The 25,911-nt window shown below is 29.2% G+C and overlaps 1 protein-coding gene across 1 annotated transcript in view; it reads right to left on the bottom strand.

Annotated features, from left to right (window-relative positions):
- Window positions 1-25,911, bottom strand: part of CenB1A (Centaurin beta 1A) — a 62,110-nt gene that overhangs the window by 13,432 nt on the left and 22,767 nt on the right. The window contains exons 3-14 of the mRNA XM_067288279.1: window positions 22,972-23,030; window positions 21,099-21,159; window positions 17,931-17,984; window positions 17,811-17,869; window positions 12,809-12,992; window positions 12,579-12,623; window positions 7,923-8,018; window positions 6,634-6,708; window positions 4,262-4,365; window positions 4,023-4,178; window positions 595-712; window positions 408-505 (exon numbers count right to left, since the gene is read on the bottom strand). Coding sequence (XP_067144380.1) covers window positions 408-505; window positions 595-712; window positions 4,023-4,178; window positions 4,262-4,365; window positions 6,634-6,708; window positions 7,923-8,018; window positions 12,579-12,623; window positions 12,809-12,992; window positions 17,811-17,869; window positions 17,931-17,984; window positions 21,099-21,159; window positions 22,972-23,030 — 1,109 coding nt within the window. The remainder of the gene's footprint in view (window positions 1-407; window positions 506-594; window positions 713-4,022; window positions 4,179-4,261; window positions 4,366-6,633; window positions 6,709-7,922; window positions 8,019-12,578; window positions 12,624-12,808; window positions 12,993-17,810; window positions 17,870-17,930; window positions 17,985-21,098; window positions 21,160-22,971; window positions 23,031-25,911) is intronic.

The following is a 25,911-nucleotide window of genomic DNA, read 5'->3' as shown; positions in this document are numbered from 1 at the left end:
GAAAATGGAACAGAGCTTATGATCTACTTAATAATTCCATAAATACTTAAAGCTGGAGATAAAATTTTAGGTATGCATTTCAGACTGTGTATGGTATAGAGAAATTCCAACTTAGAATAATTATGTCCATCCTCACCGACCAGACTGACTGAAGAAATCGTCATCATTGATCACAACAAATTAACCAGTTCATTTCTCTAGTCTTAATCTTATCAAACATGCTGATATTATTTTAGGAAAATGTGTCACTATCCTCGAATTGTCTCCCCTAATCTAAACAAGCTTAAAAAGCAAAAAGCACAATAGAAAAACAATTCATATTGTATCATATAGTATATAATCAAAACAGCTTACAGTAACATCTCTGTTTAAATTTAAATTATATAGTAAACAAAAATATGACAAACCTATGAGCTCTTGGAGGTTTCACAGGTGCTGTAAGTTTGGACTCATTGATACTTAATGAACTATCAGAATTACTTTGCGTTTCTTGTTTTTCATCTTGCTATTAATAAAATTATTAAATAACAAAGTTAAACATTTAAAATTCTTTTATGCTTATGTTATTTTATGCGTATGTAGATGTATACATACCCATTTATTATCATTATCTTCGTGAGGTACATGATTTATTGCACAGTCAATTCCTTCTTGTAATGCAGAAACCCATTGCTGAAAAGTTTCTTCGGAATCAGCTTGAAGCATGTGACTTCTTGATTTTAACAATTAATTTAGATTAGTAAACTGAACATATTAAAAATGTAGTAAGATAATTATTTAATTAAAATTTCAATCTTAACCCTTTATATTTAGTTGACCATATAATTGATAGATTAGACATAAATATAGAACTTGTAAACCAATAAAAATATTAAATAAATCATCATTGTTGTATTTTTCCATAAATTATTAATTTTCTAAATATATGAGAATGAACATGCAATCTAATTTTAACAATTTTTAATCCTCTCGCAAATATATAAAATATTTTCAAATTATTAAGTGAAAATAATATTTACGAAAAGTATTAATTCTTGTAGAATAAATTATATCCGACTTTACAAAATGATACATAATGACAACAACATTACAACTAACTCTACATCTAATATTAAAATATTAATATTTTCCTTTAAAATAACTCAGAATGAGTGAGAATACCAATTAATTACATCAAACAAATTTAGAATATGGAATAACACAATGAATTCAGTCAATTTGGATATATAGGGTTAAGTGAGAAAATTAAAAACTTTTTCTAATTATCTTAATAAATCAATTTTAAAAAGTCAATCAGTCAAACTTCCATATAATGGAGTGTCTCCAGGAAGATTCATTACAGTGTGTCCTCAAGTTAACAGGCAAAAAATTTGTTCCAAAGGAAAACGTTTAGAACTTTTTATTTTATTTATAAACAAAACACATTAAAAGATTGGGTCAATAAGTCAAAATTAATAGCGGACACACATGATAGTTTTTGACATCTACTTAAAGTTTAATTCCTGTTGTAAATTTATATTTTTAACAGATGCTTTAGTGACATGTATAAATTACTCAATAAGCACATTAAAGCACAGGATTTATTAAAATGTTATAAATGTATAATACATTGTAAGATTGTTGTTAATACAGTAAAACCTGAATAGAAAAAATTCTTCCAAATGGAACAATTTTATATATTAAATTTTACCATAAACTAGAAACCTGTCCAAACAAGGAAACAGAAGAGATTTTTGGGTACAAAGATGGTAAATTAAAACTTGGATAAAACAGATAATTAAGATTCCGCTTGTAGACAAGTTAAATTACCTCCAGATATAACAGTTATTACAGTGCATGAATGTATTATGAAAACAATTTAAACCTGATCAGAGAAACAGGTCACATGATAAGCAGACATGGACACAAGATCATTGTTACTATCAGTCTTTGTTTGAATTAACAAAGGATAGAATTAAATACTTTTAAGAATCAAGAACTCTCGAGAATTAATAAATTTCTGAGAGTCAAGTTCTAAGAATAAATGTAATTCATGAAAATACAGTACCATAGTACCACTGCCTATTTCCCTTGTATGGAGTAATTAGTGACTAACTAGTACCAAGTCTTCAAAAACAAGTTGATTAACATGTTGATATTTAGATATTGAAGTAAATGATTAATTAAAGTATTAAAATTTCTTTAAAAGCCAGATCACAAAATAACAGTCTATAACTTATTATCGTAATGCAATTAGAATTCACAACAGCAGAGTGAGACAGAGTGAGATGCTAGTTCTTGATACTAGTACTGTGATATTCTGGTTTACACACACTTTACTTTGTATGTTTTTAAATTACACTCAATTTAATGGACTTTCAGAAATAATGGACACCTCTTCCACCAATTAGTCTCATAAACTGATGGCCTACTATGCATAGAAGACAAATGCAAACAGGTCACATTTATTTGACATTAAACGATGGTGTGTGTGTTAATGTAAATATAGATTCAAATTTGAAAAAACTGGAAGTATAATGAATGCAAATTATATTAATCAAATTTCAAAAAAGAAAAAAATTCTGTTAATATTCTTACTGGATTGTGACTGCAATCTCCAGTACTTATTTCTCATCTCATAGAATCAATTTTACTGTTTATAACAAAAATTCAACAATGATTTTTGTAAATTATTACAAATGTATTTCTCTCTTTCTTCAACATTATAACAAAATGACATTAAGTGCATTGAATTTATAGCAAGTCATCATTGTGAACAGCAGAGTAGTTACATTTATTTAACATTACATTTATTGTATTATTATTTATAAATGAGTTTAACTTTCTTAGTGTAAATGTAGTTTTAGGAAAGCAGTACAGAACATAATTGAACTGTACTAATAATTGGGCAGGCAAGAGTTGTAAAAATAAGTCAGCATTTTAATATTTATTAACATGAAAAATAAGATTTTTATTCATCTGGTTTAAAAATATATAGAGGAAAAGATGGTAATATGGAACCCAACTTTGCTTTTAAGTGATTTGTCATGAATTGTAAGCTCAATTTTTTCAATTTCTGATATGCTCAGCTTATTCTATTGATTATCCCTCCCTACTTTGAATTCACAATTTTTTACTTACAAGAAAACTTTTATAAAAATAATTGAAAAAGTACAACCAAATCATTAGTTACAAGGATCCGAGTAATATGTACCCCATTATTTTTTTGAAGTACAAAAAATTAAAACAAACTTATAAAATGTTGAATAAGTATTTTACATAATAAAAAATTATTACACTAAACTTACACCTATACAATCCTTTGTTTTTTTGTAGACTATAAAATAATTCTAAAATATCGAGAATACATTTATTTTGGTTTTTCTTTCAGTTATCCGCAAAAGTGACATGCACAATCTATTTTCTCTGCAAGCTTGTCTTTCTAGAGATGAAGAATCTTTGTGCTATTTTTTGCCTCTAACTGGTAAGCAATTTTACATAATATGGAGGAATCCAGGTCGATATGACCAGCACTATAGGATTCCATATTACAAACATCACCAGTTTGAAAAACACTGAAGTCTGAAACAAAACAAATAGATCTAAATACATTTAAGTACATGAAGATGTTAGATGAAAACATATAGGTAAAGCATCTGGTCTAGAAATTATATGTTAATCATGACCAATTAAAAACAATGTTTTATATACCTTTCAAGCATTTGAAAGTAGACAAAAGACACTTCTTCCTCACCATCATTACAAACTAGCAACTCAGCTCTTCTAAGACCCCTCAGGTTACCTAATAAACAAGCTCCAGCTGTCATTACTAGAGTGCAATAAATTGTTTTTCAAATGCTGAGGCGATCCATATCACCACCCTTTCTTCCAGAAATTAAACTTCATTCAATAGGGATATTTTTGATATTTCAAAAAAAAAGAAATTATTTATTGGAAAAAGTTAGTACTATGGAAGTTTGACTCTGTTTTCATAAAGTTTCAAGAAACTTCAATATTTTTGTCACTATATTTTAAAATCATACTTTGTTGGTGATAATACTTCAAAGCAAAATCGACGATCAATATCGGTTGCTATTTTAACAGAACAAAGCCTGAGATCCTCCTCCATTATAGTTGGTATATCATCATTACTTCGTTTTCTATAAACTAACTGATTGTTTCGAATTGCAAACCACCTTCTAGAAATGTATAATAAATTTAAATTAGTTTTAATAAAATATTTAAATTTATTTATTAAGAAAAAATAAAACTGAAACATTACCTGTTCCATGTTTTAAAAGCATTTGAAGTACGCTTAAACAAATATCCCTCTAATTTAATGCCATTTGATAAATTTTCATCTCTTATCAAAACTGGTACAATATCCTAAAATTATTGATTTATTTAAATAAATTAATTAAAATGTAATATAAGTTCATAAGATTATGTATCCACATCATAGATGAAATTATAAATGATAAAAATTTTATTCTATAATTTTTTAAAATAAATCATACATACAAAATAAAAAATATAATGTTTATAAATGTTATAGCCAAACACACAATAAATTCACTGTTAGTTATTTTAATGCAGTAGTCTTATAGCTATTTCATTTTACTATACATGAAAACTTGTTTATCCAAACTTGATGGGACCAAGTATCTTTCAGATAAACAAAATTTCTGATAATCCAGAAACTTATTTGTTTTTGTGTACATCAAATACTGTGCATTTAAAGTGTTATGAACTGTAAATACTGTAATGCAAATTAATCAATGTCTTTGATATTAAATTAATTTACTCAAAATCTAATGTAATGGTACATATATGACCAAGTTTTGCAGTGCTACAATTGACAGATGACAGCTATTTCTAGTTACATGGAAATTTTGGTCTCTGTGTATTGTATCTGTGTGGCATGAACAACACTATACATTCCAGATTATTTTTTGAGAAAAAAAAATTGCTTCAGATAATTGGGATACTGTATTTTTAACTAAATTTATTAATTTCTGAAATATTTCTTGAATATTTTCTAATAAATGCTAATCTTGAAATTCATGTCACAAATAATGAAACACAGGGTGATTCAAAAGTCACAGAAATTTAAAAAAGTTAATAACTCACAAACTATTTACAGTAAGATGATGTGGTTTTCACAGAAATGCTTAGAAAGAAACGGGATTTTTTTATGCGTAATAAAAATTTCAGTACCAAAATAGTTACATTTCTTGCCTTAGATGGTGCTTGATGAGATTACATAATTTGTGAAGTTGTTACTAGAGCTTACACTAAGAACATTTTTATTTTTTTATTCTTATTTTAACAAATTTACAAATGATTTCAGTGTTTTCATCCTCTTACTGTAAATAGTTTGTGAGTTATTAATTTTTTAAAATTTCTGTGATTTTTGAATCACCGTGTAAAGGTCCTATTCTTACAAAGTGTGCTAATCTCTACTATAAAGGTTTCTATTAATAGTAGTTTTTCAAAATTTCTTTAAATCTGTAATAATTTTGCAATTTATTGATATTTAAGGACAATTTTGAAAAGTGTGACTATTTCTTGCAAAATTTGTAATACTTTCTACAATCTTTCACTTAAATAGTGGTAAGGACTAAGGCCTAAATGTCAGAAATTTTTTTATATTATGTAGTATAAAGCAATATATTAGTTATATATACGAGGTCTGTTCAAAAAATACGCAGACTGACGTCATAAAACAAAATGTACTTTATGTAGAAGTTACATGTCTGGGTTCCCTTCAAAGTACTCTCCTTCCCAACACACACTTATCCCAACAATGTTTCCACTTGTTGAAACAGTCCTGGTACGCTTATTTTGTAATGTCCTTTAGCGCCTTCGTCACATTTGCCTTAATCTCGGGAATCCTCTCAAATCTTCTTCCTTTCAAGGGTCTTTTGAGTTTGGGAACAAGAAAAAGTCACAAGGAGCAAGATCAGGTGAGTGGGGATGGGGGGAAGAACAGTGATTGAGTGTTTGGCCAAAAACTCACAAGTTCTGAGGGCTGAATGGGCTGGAGCATTGTCATCATGAAGAAATCAGTCATCACTCCTCTACATTTCTGGCCTTTTGTGACAGATGGCGTCCCTCAGACGTTTCAGAACATCAATGTAGTAAGTCTGGTTCACTGTGGAGCCTTGGGGAGGTACTCGTGATGAACAACACCCTTAGCATCAAGGAAAACTGTCAGCATCACCTTGACATTGGATCGAACTTGGCAAGCTTTTTTGAGTCTGAGGGATGTTTCACCCACCCACTGGGACGATTGGACCTTCGTTTCAATGTCACTGGGACGATTAGACTTTCGTTCCCAAGTTTAACACAAATTTCACAACAAGTTGTTGCTCCTTCATGTCATTCATTCTGAAATCCGACAAACGAAAAAATCGCACTTCACTAAAAACCACGAAGCTAATCAACAAATAAAGATATCTGTAATCGGGAAATGGCTTTATCACCAGAAGATCTGTACAAACCTAGCGACACCAATCAGATTCCCCTGGAATTAACTGGAGCCGCGCAATTCAAACAGTCCACGTATTTTTGAACAGACCTTGTATATTTATTTATTTTAAAAAAATTCATATTTTTGCAAAATTTACTCAAATGAATTACCATATTACTCACTTTAGAAGTAACTAAAGTATGTCGACCATCTAACTGCTTTTCCATTTTGGTTGTTTCGTCATTTAAATCTGCTAACTATAATAAAAGTGTAGTTACATTTGAGATAAAATAACAAAATTTAAATTTATCAAATATCAATTAATAAAAAATTATTAACTATTTAAATTTCAGACTAAATGTCTATTTAAAGTTTCATTAAACAATTAAAATTTTAACAGAGTCACAATTTATACAAAAGAAACAAATGTAAAATGTTAATGTTCAGCATCTCTACTATTCATATTTTTCACTGAGATATCAGTAAAACATCTCAATAAAATATTAATTTTCTTCTGATAATCATAAATTTATGTAATTTATCAAAAGCAGATTATCAGTATTTTAAGTTTAACTTTTATTAAATGTATTAAGTTCATGAAATATGCTTAATAAAATTAATATGGTTAAATTATTGCAATTAGATCCGTCTAAAGTCAACTCTGAGGGTAAAACTTTTGACATGACTTTTCTCTAAAGTAACTTTAAATTTTTAAAAATTTCATTTTCCTTTACAAACTATAGTTTATTGCTTGTTAAATGTAATTTTAATTATTATTAAATTATATAAAATTAAATTTAATTTTAAAAAAATAAATGAAATAGAAGCTGTTCACTGAAAAAAGTTGTTATAAGAGTTTGTTTTAAAGAACAAATTCAATTATTGGACTGCAGTTTGAAATTGGTCTGGCTTTTTAGAGAACAGAATTGAGTAATTTTATGAAGTAAACAATCATCTTCTGTGTAAACCTAAGCAGAACAACCAAGAAAAACTCTTTTTGAAAAAAAAGAATTCAAACTGCTGGAAAGGATAATGCTTAATGCATTTATAAGGTAGAGATATTGGTCTTTCCTATTACCATTGTTTCACTTTTAATTTTAAATACTTGTTTTAATGTTATTTAATTTTTCTGTCTGAACAATAAACCCTAATTCAACCCTTAAACTTTTGCATTTATTATTGATTGCTGCAACATCTCAATTGTAACTTTATATAACATTGTATTGTATAAGTGAGACTAAAAGAGAAGTGTGACTTTAGTCTTCACACATATGTGATTTTAACATTGGTTTGTATAGGGTCTATATCAAGACTGGCAATTTTCAGTGACTTATGAGTTGGAACAACTTTTAGAGGTGACTTTAGACAGTCCTGGCTATATTATTAGTATGTAAAATTTCTATACTTATTTTCATTAATACTATTTTAATATATCAAGATTCTTTTTAAAATTTAAAATTTTTTAACTTACTGTTCCTGCAAGATGTTTAAGAAAAGGATCAACATCTTGAAACAGATCCCAACCTTGATGAAAGTAAGTACTATATGCATGCATTAATGAGAGAAACTGAAAATCAAAATAATTGTGTTTGAAATCTTGATTTATAGATAACAATGATCATAATATAATTATATATGATTATAAGTATATTAATTTTAAAATTTTCTAGTTCAGTTTCCTATATAAATTTCGTAACGTGTGTAAAATGTTATTATTTTCCATTTTATTTACACATTTCTCTTAGATCTTTCTTAATGTTTTTAATATACAAACCATTCAACATATGAGCAATAATTCATATCTAGTTAATTACAACTAAATTTCAGAAATTAATAAATAAAACAACTTCAAAAATATTTTTTAAAAGTTTTATATCCTTATTTTATAAATATTTATAATGCAAATGAGAAATGTTTAATTCAGAATATGTTCCACATAACATGCTATGCCACACTGCCATATCAGTATATAAGATAGAGATATTGGTCTTTCCTAATACCATTAATATCTGGACACCAAAGTTTTGAACTCCAGGTATTGGTTTCCAATATCTTTCACTGAAACCTTTGACTTTTATGGCAGCCCTTACTCTTTATGACTTAATCTCCACAATTTTTTTTTATCTGGTGAAATGTTCCTCCATTCAACCTTTAACATAGCCAGCAGTTTAGCATTGTTCCTTAGACAGTCCTCATGTGCGTGCAACTGATGCTCCAGTCCATCCCAATGGTACTGAGTAGGATTGAGATTAGGACTTTGGGCTGGCCAATCCAACTTTTCACCACCCATGTTTGCAAACCATTTCAATTAGAACATGAGCAATATGGCTGGGTGCATTATTTTGCTAGAAAACATAGTGGCCTTCCTCAAAGTACTGCCAAAATGTTTGTAGTGTATAAGTGTAGTGTCCAGAAAATCCAGTTACTGTACAGCATTCATTAATAACAAATAGTAGAACCAAGCCATAGCATACTATCTCCACCAAACTTCTTTCCAGTCTGGAAGAACTGGTCCCCTGGCACTTGCTACACCTAAGTACAGCCATCCAACTAGTAGATCGCAAACCTTCATTCATCTATCCACAGAAAAGAATTCTACTGATCTATAGCCCAGGATTTGCATTCTGTAAACCATGTCAATCAGCATCTAGCATCTGTCATAGTGATCAGTGACTTGGGAACAGTTGAATGGCTAGCCCACAGACATCCTTTGTGCTGAGTTGTCCCAAAACTCTTACACGGGGTTTGTGTGAGAGCACTGCACAAAACTTTGTTTCTTTCTGTCAATTTGGGAGTATTTCTTGGTGGATTCAGCCCCAGCCTCTTCAGCATACGAGATGTCAGTTATTGTTGACTTCAGAATACTAAGTGTCTATATCTTATAGAGAACACTTATAAATGTAGCATCCTAGTATTGCTAGTTTTCAACATTGAAAGATTGTTATTATTATTAAAATCAGCATTTTACATGCTCTCCTTTATTATGACCTGCTCAAAGCCCAACAAATGTATTTATAGCATGATGCTTACCCAGGGATGTCCCAATACCACAAAAGTATCAATACTGGTATCATGAGTAGTTTTAAAGTATCGGTATCAGTCTTAAAGTGTCGATACTGGCCAGTATCAGCATTGGATATTAAAACTGAAAATCTTGCTGAATGTCACCGTTCAGTCTATGGCATTGCCTTCCAATTGTTTTAACTGCTGAGAAGGTACTGTAATCATTATAATGAAGGCTGATTTGGTTCCAGAATAGCAATTAATATTTTGTTGCTTATTCCAGGGAATTGAACCTTGGCTATCTGGTTCAGAAGTCAGTGCATCAGTCAGTACTTCCATTTACACTCGTATGATGTCTTATATATACAAAGGAAGCCACAGATCTACGATCCTACTAAAATGGCTCTGTGAGTACTACTAACATTAGGAATAGCATAATAAAAGCAGAAATTTTGGGAGAATACAACTGACCATGCACACCACAGCAACTCATCCAGACATGTACAATGTGCAGTATTATCACTTACTTTCTTTCATATCCCACAGCAAGGCTCTCGCAGTCTCTCTCCCTCATGGCATACAACACACAGGTTTCCTTTCTTTCTTAGTTTATTTCCAGTTATATTTTTTGTAGTTCTTTATTGTTGTATGCCTTCAGCATTCTTGTTTAGTAATAAGTTAGATTTAAGATAGTTATAAGTTAAATCTAACCTAATTAACTTAAAATTATCAGTTTTTTACTGTTTCTCCTGGCTGTTTCAGTTAAGTTTTTCCACTTTTTATAGGGCTTGCTAGCTTAAGTTCTGTATTAATTTTAATATTAGATTTAAGCATTTGCTTTAGTTTTAAGTCTTAATCTTTACTCCGTAGCTTATATATAGCTGCACTACTTATTGGCGTATGCTACAACTCAGGTTTTTTTTTTAGACCCACAGCCTTGCAGCCTAAAATCTGCACATCAACATTAAACACAGAGGGAGTAGTAACCTTATGTACACTGCTCAAGAGGGATCCTTCCTTTCTCCTCCTTCCCTTCTTTCTACGTCCTCACCCTCCTCCTTCCCTTTTTCTCTCTCTCTTCCTGGGACTTCTGACAGCTAAACACTTAGTGCACAGCCATTGTCTTTTGTTGAGTGTTAAGTGTGGGTACTACTATACACGGGATAGGGATAAATAAGAAATCACCTGGTGAAGAGGTAAAATGGTCTCTTTACATTGAAAGTTCTTTATTGTGTTCAAATTTTACAGTAATAAGTAAAACATCACTGATAGTTGGGTTGATTAACAAACAAAAATACTGCATAATGTTTAACTAAATATTTATTTCTAAATACTAATCAGAACTGTAAGCATATATAGATTCTGGAAATGAAATCTGACATAATACACTATTGATTTTTGGTCATTAGTAGTGTATAATTCTATTCCAGTTTCTGATTTGGTTCAAAATCTGGTTTCAGTCAGACCATACCTGTCTGTAAAAAATGTAATAATACCAGTATCAGGATCAGACCAAAAGTATCGAGTACAAAAAGTACTCAGTATCAAAGGAAAGAATCAATATGATGTCTTTATTGGTCCCTATACTTACCTGACATCTGTTTCCACACGATCTGACAGTGTTCTGCTATTGTGAGAGCACAACCTGACGAAAATTTTTTAGGAAAAAAAATTTTAAAGTAAATCTGTTAAAATTCTTCCCAGCAAAAACTTTATTGTTGGAGGATGTGATTATATTTTTTTTCCTCATGAACTTGCTTCCTTATCCAGAGATGACACATCTTCAAACATATTTCACTAGGAACCTAACAAAAAAAATTCTCTATTGGACACAGACTTCAAAAGTTCCAAAAAAGGACAAGAATAGTAAAAGGGGGATCCCCAATTAAAAGAACAGAATCGATGACAGCAGGGTTTGTTCATCGATCGTCTCGAGTCAGAGAGTCAAGGTCTGCTATCTTGTTGAGATTAAGAATTCAACTTGATCTCCTCAGACAGTGCTGTGCAATTAATTTGGATATCGCATGAATCACCTTTTGAGGACTTCTATGGATCAGAAAACTATGCCTCGTCCAGAGACATTATCCCCACTTCCACTCCTCTACAAAAGCTTCACCAACTTTTCCATCATCCATCACCCAAGTCCTTGAAGTCCAGAGGAAAGACCGCACCTCTATAAAATTCGAAAGGTATTTATCAACCTTGTCTTGGGTTCAATTGTAAACTCTCTCTCTTAGTTAGGGATTCGATATAATGTCATTGAGAATGATAATAATGATAGTTATGGATGCTATATTCTATGGTTAATTCTGAGGTATATATTATGTGTAAATAAGTCTATACAATAAAACGGGTAATTATTTAGAATTGTGGTAGTTGAGTGCACTTTTTCTCTCTGGATATGCTGTCTCTTGGAACATCTCTATCCCAAATCCAACCACCTAGAAACACGATCACTTGTGAAAAAAATGAAATTAGCAGCCATCAAGGTCCCTGTGTCTGTCCAAAAAGACACAGTGGTGTCATTCCTGACAAATTTGTCATCGTAGTCATCGCCGACGCAATGTTGACCTTTCAGTCCCATGGTACTGAAGCATAGGGGGGCACTTTGCGCATTGTCACAGCTATTGACGGTAGGACAGTGTATATATGATAATTACAGGTATATTATGTAAATATATTACATAGTCTACATGTGATAATTGTAAATACTCCATTATCTGATCATCATTAATTATCACAGATACAAAAAATGGTTACTTAATTTTTTTTTAAAGTTTTGTGTACAAGAATTTAACTTATTTTCTTAAAGCAGCATATATATAATTTCTAATTGTTATATTTCTGTATCTACAACAGAGTAAATTAGAAATTAACTTCAGAAATCTCAAAAGTTTCTTCAAAATTGTCAAAAGTATTCTCTGTACTTTTTGACCCTCTTAACTAGATCTTATCTTTTAATCCTTCAAATTTTACAGGTAACTGAAAAATAATGTTACTCACTATAAGTTCTGAAATATTTCATTAATCTGTACACAAACTAAAAATTTCTTAACTAATATCATTATTCTTTTAATTTTAAATATAAAATTACAAAAATTTTTCAAATAAATCATTTTCTTACTGTGTCAAGGATTTCAAATCTCTTTTTTGATTGCAAACAGCTTAACTAAATAGAAAAAATAAATACATTTTAGATTAGAAAATTAATTATATTAACATACTAATGCAAAATAGCATTCTGGTGACTATCATCATAAACAGTAAAATATTACAATTAATAAAAAAATAATGAAATGATCTCAATTTTAAGTATAACAAACATTTAAAAATTATTTAAAAATAAAAACTCACTTGAGATACATAATCTAGAGCTGTATGTTGAAAGCAAGATCTAACAGCTGCTAGTATGCTACTTGTATCTTCACATTCGTGCGTTTTACTTCGAGGAGCTTGAGAATTTCTAATTAAAGCATTATCTAAGTCGTCTCCAATTTTTTCAAAGTAACGTTTTGATTCCTTTGCTTGTCTTATATCACTAAAAATTTATTAAAAGTGCATACATAAATATTAAAATTATGTTTATCATAAAATTTTAATATAAATTAAACAATATTAGTTTTTTAGACTAAATATAACAAGAAATGTTTATTACAGAATAATAATTTTTATTTTTTAAATTTGACAAAGTTTCTAAGTTACAAATTCAACTACATGAGAAAGCAATTTTAAATTTCATTAATATTCATTGTAAATTAATTCCATACAGTTATATATTACAGAATGATTAATACATGTAGAATGCTATGGATAATATTTCAATTACTTGGGAAGGTAAAGACAAGATCAAAAATTTCATAGATTTTATAGATTCATCATTAGAATTCCTCAAACAATTTATTTCCGAGAAACTATGTTGATCATTTCAATTTTTACAACAGTTAAAAATTCAACAAATTTGAAATATTAATACAAAACCTTGTTAGAATCACACTGTTTTAAATTGTCCAATAACTGCAATGCAATTTTACTAAACCAGATGTTAAACTTGTACAAGCTTCCTTTTTATTTAAACCTTTTTTTGAAACCTTTGACATTCAAAAATTTCATGCAAAATGCATTTTGGGTTTTTACAAAATAACCTTGCTTCACTTGCCTTTTTGACCCATTGATGCCTATTTAAAAAATATATCTCAATAAAACCTCCATGTACAATATGTTGAAAGCACCAGATACAAATTTAATATGGTTACATCACTTTTTCTTTTATATTTTACTTTTTATGACATTTCCAGATGTTACCTTTACATCAGGCTTAATCCAGAATCTCTCACCTTTAATTTGAATTATATATATGTGTATCCCCTTGTATAACATAGTACATATATTCCAAGAAAATGCCATGTTAATCCATGCTATATAAAACAAAGAACTAAAGCAAAACATAGGGTTATGTTTCAGAAGTTAACAAAAGTGGTTAATGTTACCCTAGGTCACAAAATGGCGGCGGCTGGATTTTTTCCCCATCCTGGCGACCGCGGTGGGAAAAAATTTTTTCCCTAGAGTCGTGACATCGACGCCTTGGAGAATTTTTCCCTGTACGGTTTCATACCTGAGTTCAACGTTGGCGAGTGTCCTGTCACCTTGAAACGGCGACTTTCGTGTGTGTAAATTTGGGACGGTAGAGGGAGCTTTTTCGTGACGTCGTGCGACAGTAATATCGGCGGGTAATTCGTAGTGGTTTTATGAACGAATATGCAAATGCTTGATCTGTGACGTGAATTCTGTTCATTTCGATTCAATTTTATGCAAATTGCCTACCAGTTGGAAACGCCTGCTGCTGTGTTACAGTTCGGTTGAACAGTCGTATTTCTTTTCATAACGATTTATCGGTTTCGCATTAACTATTAGCGGTTAATATTTGTTATTATTACTTCCTGTATTTGTAAGTATTCCTATTTCTTTTATTGCAATATTTCGCTAAGCGTTAGAAAAACCTGTAATTAGAAATTAAGGAAAGGCTTTGTTTTTTTTTACCTATATCCCAACCTCCCCTCTTTTAGTTTATTACAAATTGTTTGGAAATGAGTGATTTAGTCAATTGGATCGTGTATAAATACGTAAATTCAGGCAGCACTATAAAACGGACGAATGGAAAGATATATGCATATTGACGACATCAAAGGGGTAGCAGTCGAACATAGAACAGTAAATCATTTGCTTTCCAACGACAAATTTGGTCGAAATGCACTTGCCGTGATTTTACAAGTTGATGGAAGGCGAATTTTTGGAGTTAGGTGTACCTCCTCTTATCGATAGCGCATTTAAATTTGCTGCGAAATTAGGAATACAGCTGACCGAGGCCATTTGCATTTATTGTGATTCCCTATGCAAATTATACTACCGGAGTAATAGAGAAAGCTGTTTCCTGCGATGCACGAAGTGCCGTACAATGACTTCAGCCTTCGAAGGTACATTTAAAAGTAAATTTGGTCGCATTTCCTGGGGAAGCATTCTGTCGTTTATATGGAACTATCTTTGTCTGGAATGTACTGCGACGACCTCTGCGATTGCGGCAGGCATATCTAGAAAGGCGGGTGTCGATTGGTCCAATCACATAAGGTTGGTAATGCTTATTGCTATGAGTAATATGTCATCATTTAAAATCGGAGGGCCAAATAAAACAGTGGAGATTGACGAGACTGTCATATGTAAGAGAAAGTACGAGAGAGGGCGTATATTAAAGAGCACGAAATAGGTGGTTGGCGGAATCTGCCGGGAAGACAAGAATTGCTTCGTATGTCAGGTTAACGACAGATCAGAAAATACTTTGAATTGGATCGTGTATAAATACGTAAATTCAGGCAGCACTATAATAACGGACGAATGGAAAGGATATATGCATATTGACGACATCAAAGGGGTAGCAGTCGAACATAGAACAGTAAATCATTCGAAAAATTTCGTCGATCCCAAAACAGGAGATCATACTCAGAATATCGAACGCCTCTGGGGCTATTTAAAAAACAAGAAACACCTGCCAAAACACTATACTAGTGATCTATCTGACTCGTACATGTACTTGTTTATGTATAAGAAATTCTTGAATTGGCCCTCCAGGAAACCAGGCGAGAGATTTCAAATTTTTGCTCAACACTTACGCAACATATATCCTGGCAGTGGAAAAGTGCCGATTTGGCGCGAGCCCGAAACCGTTCCTTCGGCGCCCGCGGCGATTACGAAGCAGAAAGGAAACAAGAAACAAGAAGAAGGGAAAGATGCCAAAAAGCAGGAAAGTGCTTCCACATCAAAAGAAGGAAAACGCCAATCGACCAATAAAGCAGCGGCCGAAGGAAAAAGAACAGGGAAGAAAAGAAATGCACCGAAAGAAAATCTGGAGGTTAGCGAAACCGGGAAAAACTTGGATCGGACAGGAAAGAAACAAAGGAAGAAGTAGCCAACGTTCATCGGAAAGTGAGTAAAAAATTACTTTTTCGCTTTTTTTAATTTGTTACATTTCGGTTAAAATCCGCGTATACTGTCGAGCTATTCAAGATGGCGGCCGGTCACGTGGCCATCTTGAATCGAGGGAAAAATTTTTTCCCCGTTGCAGTCTCTCGTAGGGAAAAAATCCAGCCGCCGCCATTTTGTGACCTAGGGTAACATTAACTACAAAAGTATACTATTGTTTTTCATTACTAAGAGAAATATGTTTATTAAAGCAATCGATAATTTATTTCCAATCAATAAGTCTACTGTATTGTCAGTTAAAAGTACTGTATTAAGTGTTAATATTAATTTTAGTTAAACGAGGGCATTTTCTTTTTACAAAGTATTGTGCTTTTTTGTTGATCTTGATCAGCAGTATCAGCAACATTTTCATATTTTTATTTTTATCATAATTTCTTACGGATGACAAAATAAAACTATATCATTCAAAACTATACTAATTTGTTGTGGAAGGTCACATTTGTTCAGTCAAGTACCGAGCAATTTTTTCCAGAATTTGAGCTTGAATACCAAATTGTTAGAGTTGGGAGCAGTTTGAGCACCAAGATACCACTATATATCATTCATCATTTTTACAAATTGATTACTTACCTACAGTTTAAAAAAAGTTTAATAACACCTAAAAATGTTTAAATAAACTTTTACTAAATACGAAGATTAACCTATAAAAACAAAACACAGTGACAGTCTTAAGGGCTAAAGTCCGAAAATGACACCTGGTTGATAGGAAAGGTACAACAGGGAAGAAAAAAAATTGTACTATCAGTTTTCATTAAAGTAAACCTGACAAAAAAGCACAAAACAAATTGAAAACTTTCAATATTCTAAAATCCATGGGCAAATTTGAGACAACGTGTGCTTACTCAAAAAAAAAAAAAAAAATCATCAAATAATGAAGTTTACACTTAAAAATTGTGAAATTTTGTACAGAGGATTTTTCCAAACCATATTAGAGTGAAACCAGAAGTCATGTTTTATGAGGAATATCCCCAATTTTCAAACCATGTTGTATGAGGGATACCTGTTTATATACATATGCCTTTCTGACGAGGAAGAAAAGGTAAATTATTTTTGCCTTTTATGATCCTCATTCCCGCCATCACCAAACATCAGAAATCAAGGTATCCTTTCTCCCTAAATTATGTCATCAGACCAGAAGCTGACCATTTGCAAAAACAAAAAAATTATTTTCAGACAATTCTGTAATGACTAAGAAAAAAAATAAACAACAGTGCAATACATATTATCAAAGATTCACCTTCCCTCCCTCCATCATCAGAAATCATCAGATACAAATGAATTCCACAAACCAATCTAATAGCATCTGAATGGGTCCTAAGGAGTTGTGACATAGTCTTATGAAAATGAGATCAGTTTTGTTATCTTATTGGCACAACATTAGCAGTTTTGTCAGTCTTTGGCATCTTTTAAAGTGTGATGATAATTTTAAAATAAAAATCAAAATGATTGTAGTAGCAAGCATGGCTTGAAATTGGATTTTAGATTTTTCAAAAATTAAAATTTTTCTAATATACACAGAAAGAACTGTATAAAAACTCAAAGTTCATATTTCAATAACATTTAAGTTATAGAATATTTCATATTATATATCTTACTTAATAGTTCTTTTTAATTTCTACATGTCTAGTTTAAATCAAGAACAAGTATTGACAAATTAATAACTCAGCAATTTTATAAATTGTATCTATCAGTAATACATCAATTAAATGAGTAAAAGTTTTGTAAACTCAATATATTTATTCTATAAAATCTCTAAATCAATTTAGATAACCAATAATTACTTTACTTATATTTAATTAGCATAATTAATATTTACTATACTTACTTCTTAACAAAATTTTGTAAATTTTTTCCAACTGATCTCTGTGCTTGATCAATAAGAATCTGCAAATGATATTGAGTTTATGATAATTTTTTAAAAAAATTTTTAATAATTACTACTTACTGAATGATACTTTGTTAGTTCAGTCATTGCTTGGTTGAGCTTGCTAAGAGCACTCTAAAAATTAATATCAAAATAATGACAATATAATTGTGGTATAACAATAAATTGATATTAAAATAAAATCATATATAAATTATGAAAAAGAATGGAATAAAATGAAAAAAAATCATTCCACGAAAGAAAAATATGGTTATCATATCAATTTCAATCAAATTTTTTGCAATAAAATATATGCTTATAATAAGAATTATAAATATTTTGTTCCAAAATCATGTAGACGTTCGGTAAAGATAATTCTAACGTCACACTCCAGCAAACCCGAAGTGCCGCCATCATTTCTCTCTCACTTTGAAGATTTAATTGAAAATTTCAAGTATGATTCTTACAGCACGGTTTAATTTAAAAGTTCATTGTTATTTGCATACATTTTGATACTTTATGTGATGTAAATTTATTAAATACTTTCTCAATTACTTTCAAGTTTATAGTTATTTTGGATGAAAATGATTCCTATTCCAAACAATGATAATGGCAGCACATCAAGTGTTTCATTATAGTGCAGTTCTATTTTACTTTTTAATATTTATCTAATTTTTATGAAGTCATTTTTAAGGATCATCTATACATTCTACAAATTTTTTATTCTACATATGTCTTATGCTTTTACTACCAAGATAACAAAATTGCCAAAATTTAGAAAATCTAGTCATATTTCCAGAATTATCAATTTTCATTTAGAATAATTCTTTGTTTTATTAAGGAAATGATGTATTTATTTGCTCATTACATTCTTGTAGTTTTAGGAATGTATTAAAAAATAGAAAATTTCAATGAAAAATTCAAAAAGTGCAATTTTTATCCTGCATTTTTCACTATTATTAACTAAAATAGGCAATATCAATAAATATAAAATTACCAATTAAACAAAATGTTTAACTTGTTTACATTAATATCATTAGTCAGGACATTTTATTATTCTTATTAATAAAAATAAACGTGATAATTTTTTTTAATATTAAGGAAATTCTTGTCCAAAGATTACATGGAATAAAATATATAATCTGTATAATCTGTAATGGATGATAACACTTCCAATAATGTTATAAACAAAGCTAATCTATAAAAAGGATAGCAGAAAATAGAAACTACTTCTTTGGATATTACAAAATTCAATTCATTTATAAGAAGTAGACAGAAATCTTAAAGAAGAACATTTTTAAATTTATGGATAATTTTCTAAATGTCAAAAGCTTTAAATACTTCTGGCAGAAATTTGACTCTAATTATACCATTTATATTTATTTTAAGCAAAACTTTATGACAGTGTAGCTATTTCAGTATTTTTCATAGTGCAGAATATTTCATTAAAAGACATTAAGGAAGACTAACTGAGTCTGTTTCAAGAATAATTCAATTCTGGAATATTCTGATGACAATTCACTTTGTGTTAACTATGTTAACTGTGCAACTTATCATAACGATTATAATTTGAGCATATCTATACATCTCTAAGCTAAATATGCAATAAACAGAAATAAATATTAAAAACAAACTGGTTAGCCAGAAAACAAATTCTTATAAATAAATTATTATACTTTAACTTTTTTTATAACTTAAGTGCTATCAACAAAGCCACAATTTGTTGATCCTCTATTCTTTTCTTGAATATATTTCATATAAAATGAGCAATTATTTGTTGTGACATCATCACAATGCCAGGCTGCAATTTTTAGTCACAACACTCTCCATTTTGGTAGTGTCTTGCCCCTGTACATCATACTTTTCTTGTTAATGTAGAGTCATGCTGGTCATCTATCTAACTCTGTTCAGAAAATAATTTTTGAATTGAAATAACATGACTTTCAATCTAAACTGAAAGTTTGTGTGTAGCTAATTGGGGCCTCCTGCCCTTAAACTTTTCATATCTGGTCTTAACTTTCATCTATCTCCATTCTCGATATTAAAAAAGGACAGTTAGACAGACAGATGCCAGTGGGGACTTATAGGTCTGCAATTTTCAAAAATTGCAGCCCAATAATTTCTAACAAAAAGTTTTGAACATTCCTATTTCTGCACCCTGCCAAACATTTGTATATTTATCTTAAGGAGTAACAATAAATACAGAATAATATTTAATGCTCTAAAAACTCTAGTAAATAACTATTTCAAATCAAAATCAAAACCACTTTATTAACATCACCAATAAAATATATTCAATGTAAGATTTTAGAAATAAGATAGATATTTCTATGGAAAAATAAATGTCATACATCAGACAGACTAACTTGGTCAAAGTAATATATGACATTATTCTTTATCACTTATTCCTTGATATACCATATACTTCCGCAGATAAGACGATCTTCGGATAAGACGAGGCATAAATTTTTGTCAAAGTTTTATAGTTGTAGCGTATATCTGTCCTATAAGACGACCCCCAAACTATCAGTGGCCTATGAATTTAGTTTAGATCAGCGATCATCATCTGGATAATAATGCTGTATAGCGTATATGGAATTATGTCCTATTCGTAATTTTTCGAATGAACAAATTTTATTTTCTGCCTTGCTATTGTTGCAAACGTTCGCACTAATTCGGGCAATAACCTTGACTATTCACAAAAACGTCATATTGGCTATTCTATTTTGCAGACATGCCCTACTCTCTACTAGTAAATAATTATGGTTTGTCCATTTTTTTATAATGGTTTTAATCTATATAAATTTCAATCTAATTTTTCTGTATCTGTCCTATAAGATGACCCCGATTTTGGGAGCCTTTTTTTATGATTCAACTATCATCTTATCTGCAGAAATATACGGTAATTTATTGAAATAAAAAAAATATAGAAATCTTAAGTCATAATCTAGGAAAGTATTTAGTTTGATTTATTTAAAATTAATAAATTTCATTATATAAATGATAATTTTTAAAGTAATTTATAAACATATAATTTAAGGTGGTATGCAAAGATGTTTGTTTGTTTTAGCTCTGCGATACTGATATTTTATATTATTTATATAGCATATATAATATTTATAAATATTCAACTTTCACAATTTAAGATAAATAAAATAGTTATAATAATCATAATTCTATGTATTATACCCAATTATTGTAACTATTATGTATTATGACTTTAAATTCATTAAATATTTATGTACTTACAACAATAGGCAAATCTTCTTTGAAATAAACCACCATTTCCCAAATTCCATTAATAAAAGAACTGTAAATAATATATTTTCAAAAATTATCTATTTAGTATTTCTAAATTTTCTAAATACAAAAAAAAAAACTGAAAAATTTACAGTTAACTATTTAAATTTGATAAACCATTTCATATTATGACAAACTGTGCTGAATTACTTAATGCATCTTTAACAGTAAGATTTTTAAAAGTCCATTAAGTAATTAGCTAAGTTACCACAATGGCTAGTGCAGCAAACTTATTTTTATCAATTTCTTAATCATACAATAACACCCTCAACCTTCCTTTGAAGGTTTTGGTACCATTTCCAATGTCTGGATAACCCTCTTTGAATTATACTTGCATTCACAGTATATTTTATTTAGTCTTGTGTTTCATTTTGTTCTGTATCATTGGTCACGAGTTCTTCATTCTGTTCACTGGAATACATCAACGTCAAAATCTTTCAAAACAATTCGAGAGCAGAACATTTAAACAGAAGTATTCAGTGAAAATGATTTTTACAATTTTGATCTTTGAACTCTGGATTTATTAGTTTTTATTTGTTTGCATCCATCAAAAGTATTCATTTTTATGAGTTTGAATAACTCCATCATTCCATTGCCAGTGATATTCTTTGAAAGTTCAAACCTTCAAAATATCACTGGCAATGAATCGATAGAAATTTGGGTATCTATCCTAGCATATCAGTTGTGTATGTTTAGTTGTGCATATTGAAAAACTTCCACTAATGATGACTTTAAGAAGATCAAAAATATTTTGAGGTAACATAGCAACCGAAGATAAAGATTAGCACTACTTTAAAAAAAGTTTAAAATTATAACCATTATAAATTTTGAGTTTTATTTTTAAATTTGTTTCAAAAGAAAGTTAAATGATTTCCATATAATCATTGCAGATAGGTTGTTGAGACTCAAAGAACTGGGGCAATTTTCTAGAAAAAACTCATATTAATACATTCTGGATTGAGTCAAATTAGTCTAGAAATTATTAATTTTCTGGAAGAAAACTTCTGAAATAGCCGTACCCCCCAATCAGCACAAGTGCCCCTTCGTCTTAGTGTATTTACAATTTATTTACTTCGTTTTTATTTTCAATGAAATGAACTGTGTAGATGTTAATTGGAGTTTAGTATAAAAAAATTATTAGCTATAAATCATCATGCTTCCATAATTATTGGTATTTCTGTTTACCAGCTAAGTAATGCTTCCATATAATAATAGCATAAACACCAGAAATCCAGTAAAAAGGCAATATTTAATAGTGAAATGAACATTTTCAACCATGTTTAATGGTAATAATCAGGTTTTTCACAGCACATTTCACTAATAAATATCTTTTTACTGGATTTCTGGTGTTTTAAAGTTAGTAATAGTAATCACACTCCAGTTTTTGAGATATTTATTAAGAGTACAAATATACTCAGCTGACCAGTTTTCAAATACATACATGATTCATATCAAATTTTTTATAGGTTTTAAGAATTTGCATTATTTCAAATTTTGCACATAAAGTAAGCTTTTATAGCTTTTTTGTATCATACAATTTCAAGTTTGCATAAAATGTGATTGCACTGAATACATATATATATATAAATAATGTTGTTCTTTTGGCCAGTTTATTTAAGCATATTATTTATAAAAAAATCTTATAAATAAATTACAGTTCAAAAACTTAATTTTAAACAATATTTTATCTTAAATTCAATTTAAATTAGTTTGTATTAATTAAATTTGAATTGTTTCGATAGCATGAAAAATAATATGAAAATTTCATTTATTAAAAATTTTTCATTTCTTATTTTAAACTTTTATTTTATATTATACTTACTTTTTTGATGCTATAAAAGATTTTCCAGTTTCTACCATATTATTACATAGTTTAATTAACTGTAAAAAAAAAATATATAATTTAAAATTAATGAAAGCTCGACAACTCATAAATATTGTAAATCATATTTTATTATTACATAAATAAAAATTTGGACATTCAGTAACTTTGAAAATTGAACTGAAAATATCAAAAATCAGCTGAAAAAGTGACAAGGAATTTTTAAACAAATATTTTCCCATAAATGTATAAAATACCAATTAATAACTCTAAGTGTAATATTAAAATCACACTCATCAAATGTACAGTGTGTTTGGAATAATAGCAAACTGCATTAAACATAAAAATATATTACAATAAAAAGAATAAATACAAGTTATCAGCCTTTGTAAATTTTCAAGAAATGACTATTGATTTTGATGTTCAATTATGATGAGGAAGTATGCTAAATATTCCAAATTAAGTAAGATATATAAACAAAAATGCAGATAAGTGTTTCAATTGAAAGCTAAACATTGTTAGCTATATAAATATAAATAATAACCAAGCCCAATTATTAATTGCCAAATACTAACTCCACATTTTCAAGCTAAATGATTATATACAAAATTCTACTATTTGACTTAAAGATAGAAAGTTATATGTAAAACAAGATAGTAATATAATAATTAGAAATTGAAAACAATTAAATAATTTAGAATGTTCTGGAAAGGAAAACCAAATTGATTAAAATGAGATTTGAATCTGTAATTTTTGCTTATCATGCAGATGATGCATTGCCATTGTAACCTTTGTGTATAGCAGAAAAATTAGTTTAACATAGAAGCAAACAATAACTGTACTTATGAATGTTGATAAAAAAGCTTCTGTAGTCTGTTGTGTTCTAAAACTTTGTCCTCAAACTATTCAATATCACTTGTAATGTTTGATCTAGTTTAGACTACATTTCCTGATATAATCACTTATAATCGGCAATCTAACCTATGAATATTCTTGTTCAAACAAACATTATATATTTGAAATATAGCAACAGTTAGAGAATTTCATTATATATTACAAGTGTAAACCCTATGGTAAATGTTTAAAATAAGATTTATTTAAAGTTTATCTCATGCTAGAATGGTTTTAAATTATGCACTTCATGTTTTTTGAAGATACAAATGAAATAGCATCTGATATTTATACTAAATTGAAAAAAAAAATTAAAGATGCATATCAGTTCTAAAAATCTCAATACTTAATCTACAGATAATTCTAGCATTAAATGTGAAAAAACAACTCTGTTTTTCAGATCTTTTCATAAGATAGTTCAAATATCATCCTAACAGTTTCTCCAGTTCACCGACTCCATAGGAAATAAAGATAATATAATGCTAGAATCACTGAAAGAGTACCAAGATTTGAGATTAAATACTTTTTGGAAATACACATTGCATCATTAGATCTTATACATTTGGAACAAAAAATGAAAAGTACTATGAAAACCATTAATGCATTTCTGTACAAAGCTTTTGAATGCCTCTTCAACTTTTTTTTCAAGTTTGTAAAATCTGATAATGGAATATACCAAAAAAGCATTTAATCTCAAATAAATTTTGAATTCCTTCAGTGATTCTAGCACTAAACATCAACTAATTCAACAAAAAAGATTTGCTTCCTTTGCCATCATTTAATTTCTTTGTTATAAAAATAAAAGAAATAATAATAATACTAAAATTTTTGTTAAAAGATTGTTATAAAGCTTAAATGGATTTTACATATTTTTTTTCAACCTGAAGTACTTAAAAAAATGATACAAATCATAAATTATCCAAAAATCTCAAGTACATAAAAACAAATATAAGTTTGTGAGAAACTAATTCCAAACTAATCACAAAATAAAAGACTAAATTTTAGAATTAAAATCAATTTCTGTATAATCTTATATTTAATTCTACTAAATAAGATGCTTATCTTAATTAGATAAACAGAAAATCAATAATTGTATGTACAATACTTTAAATATACTGATAATTTTTAATCACAATTTCTACAAAAGTGTTCTGAAAAGTATTGCCTTTTTAATTTTTCAGATATATTTCATTTTGTGTATTCAGTTTAAATAAAATGCATTAAGTATAGACCTATATTTCTATGTAAAATCACAAAAATTTCTGTTTTTTTTTTTTTCTTTTTGGAGTCAAATCCTGGATTTCAATTCTTTAGTTAAAACTTCTTCCCACTGAGAAACTCTGGTTCAAATAGGTAGTAGTCACTAAATCAGAGCTGTAGAATGAATGTGACAAAAGTTCCCAACTGACACAAAAAGTGTTAAGATAACCATAAGCAAAAATGTTCATATCCTGGAATACAACAAGCACAAAAAACTCCAAAGTTGATATACATGATAATGAAAATTCAAAATTGACAATGTTTTCTGCAATCTTTTGAAATAGTTTTCATCTTTTTATTCTACATAATCATGCCACAGCTGTATTCCTCTATTCTATAATGGACAATGTGATAAGAGATGCCATTTTAAATCAATCCATATTGCCTGTGAGATGGCAATATCTAAATTTTAAAATTGAAGACACAGTCTGTTGAAAAAGTAATCACCATTTATTCACTTTCCCTGTTCTGGAATACAATTTTTGATGATAAACCTTTATCTCCAACTTATTAGACACTAGACATATTCAAAGGATCAAAAATTAAATTTTCTGAATGTAAGAATTAATCAAATAAAATAAACACACCCTTTGTCAGAAATGTTCCAAGACAAAGCTCTTTTACGAGCAATATTAACAGTAAATTGCAATTACCAAGTAATAATCCTAGCTCCTGTCATAGTAGTCCCCTCGGCAATCTATACACAAGTGCCAATGTTTCTGGATGTCTTGGAAGCAAGCAGAGAAAACACCAAGTGCGATGCTTGTTAGCTCATTTGTCACAGTCTGT

The sequence above is a fragment of the Centruroides vittatus genome, unplaced genomic scaffold, assembly GCF_030686945.1.
Source record: "Centruroides vittatus isolate TY-2023 unplaced genomic scaffold, ASM3068694v2 scaffold_861, whole genome shotgun sequence".
In the NCBI taxonomy this organism is placed as follows: domain Eukaryota; kingdom Metazoa; phylum Arthropoda; class Arachnida; order Scorpiones; family Buthidae; genus Centruroides; species Centruroides vittatus.
The sequence above is the reverse complement of the archived record's forward strand: the minus strand, read 5'-3'. Positions and strand labels throughout refer to the sequence as shown.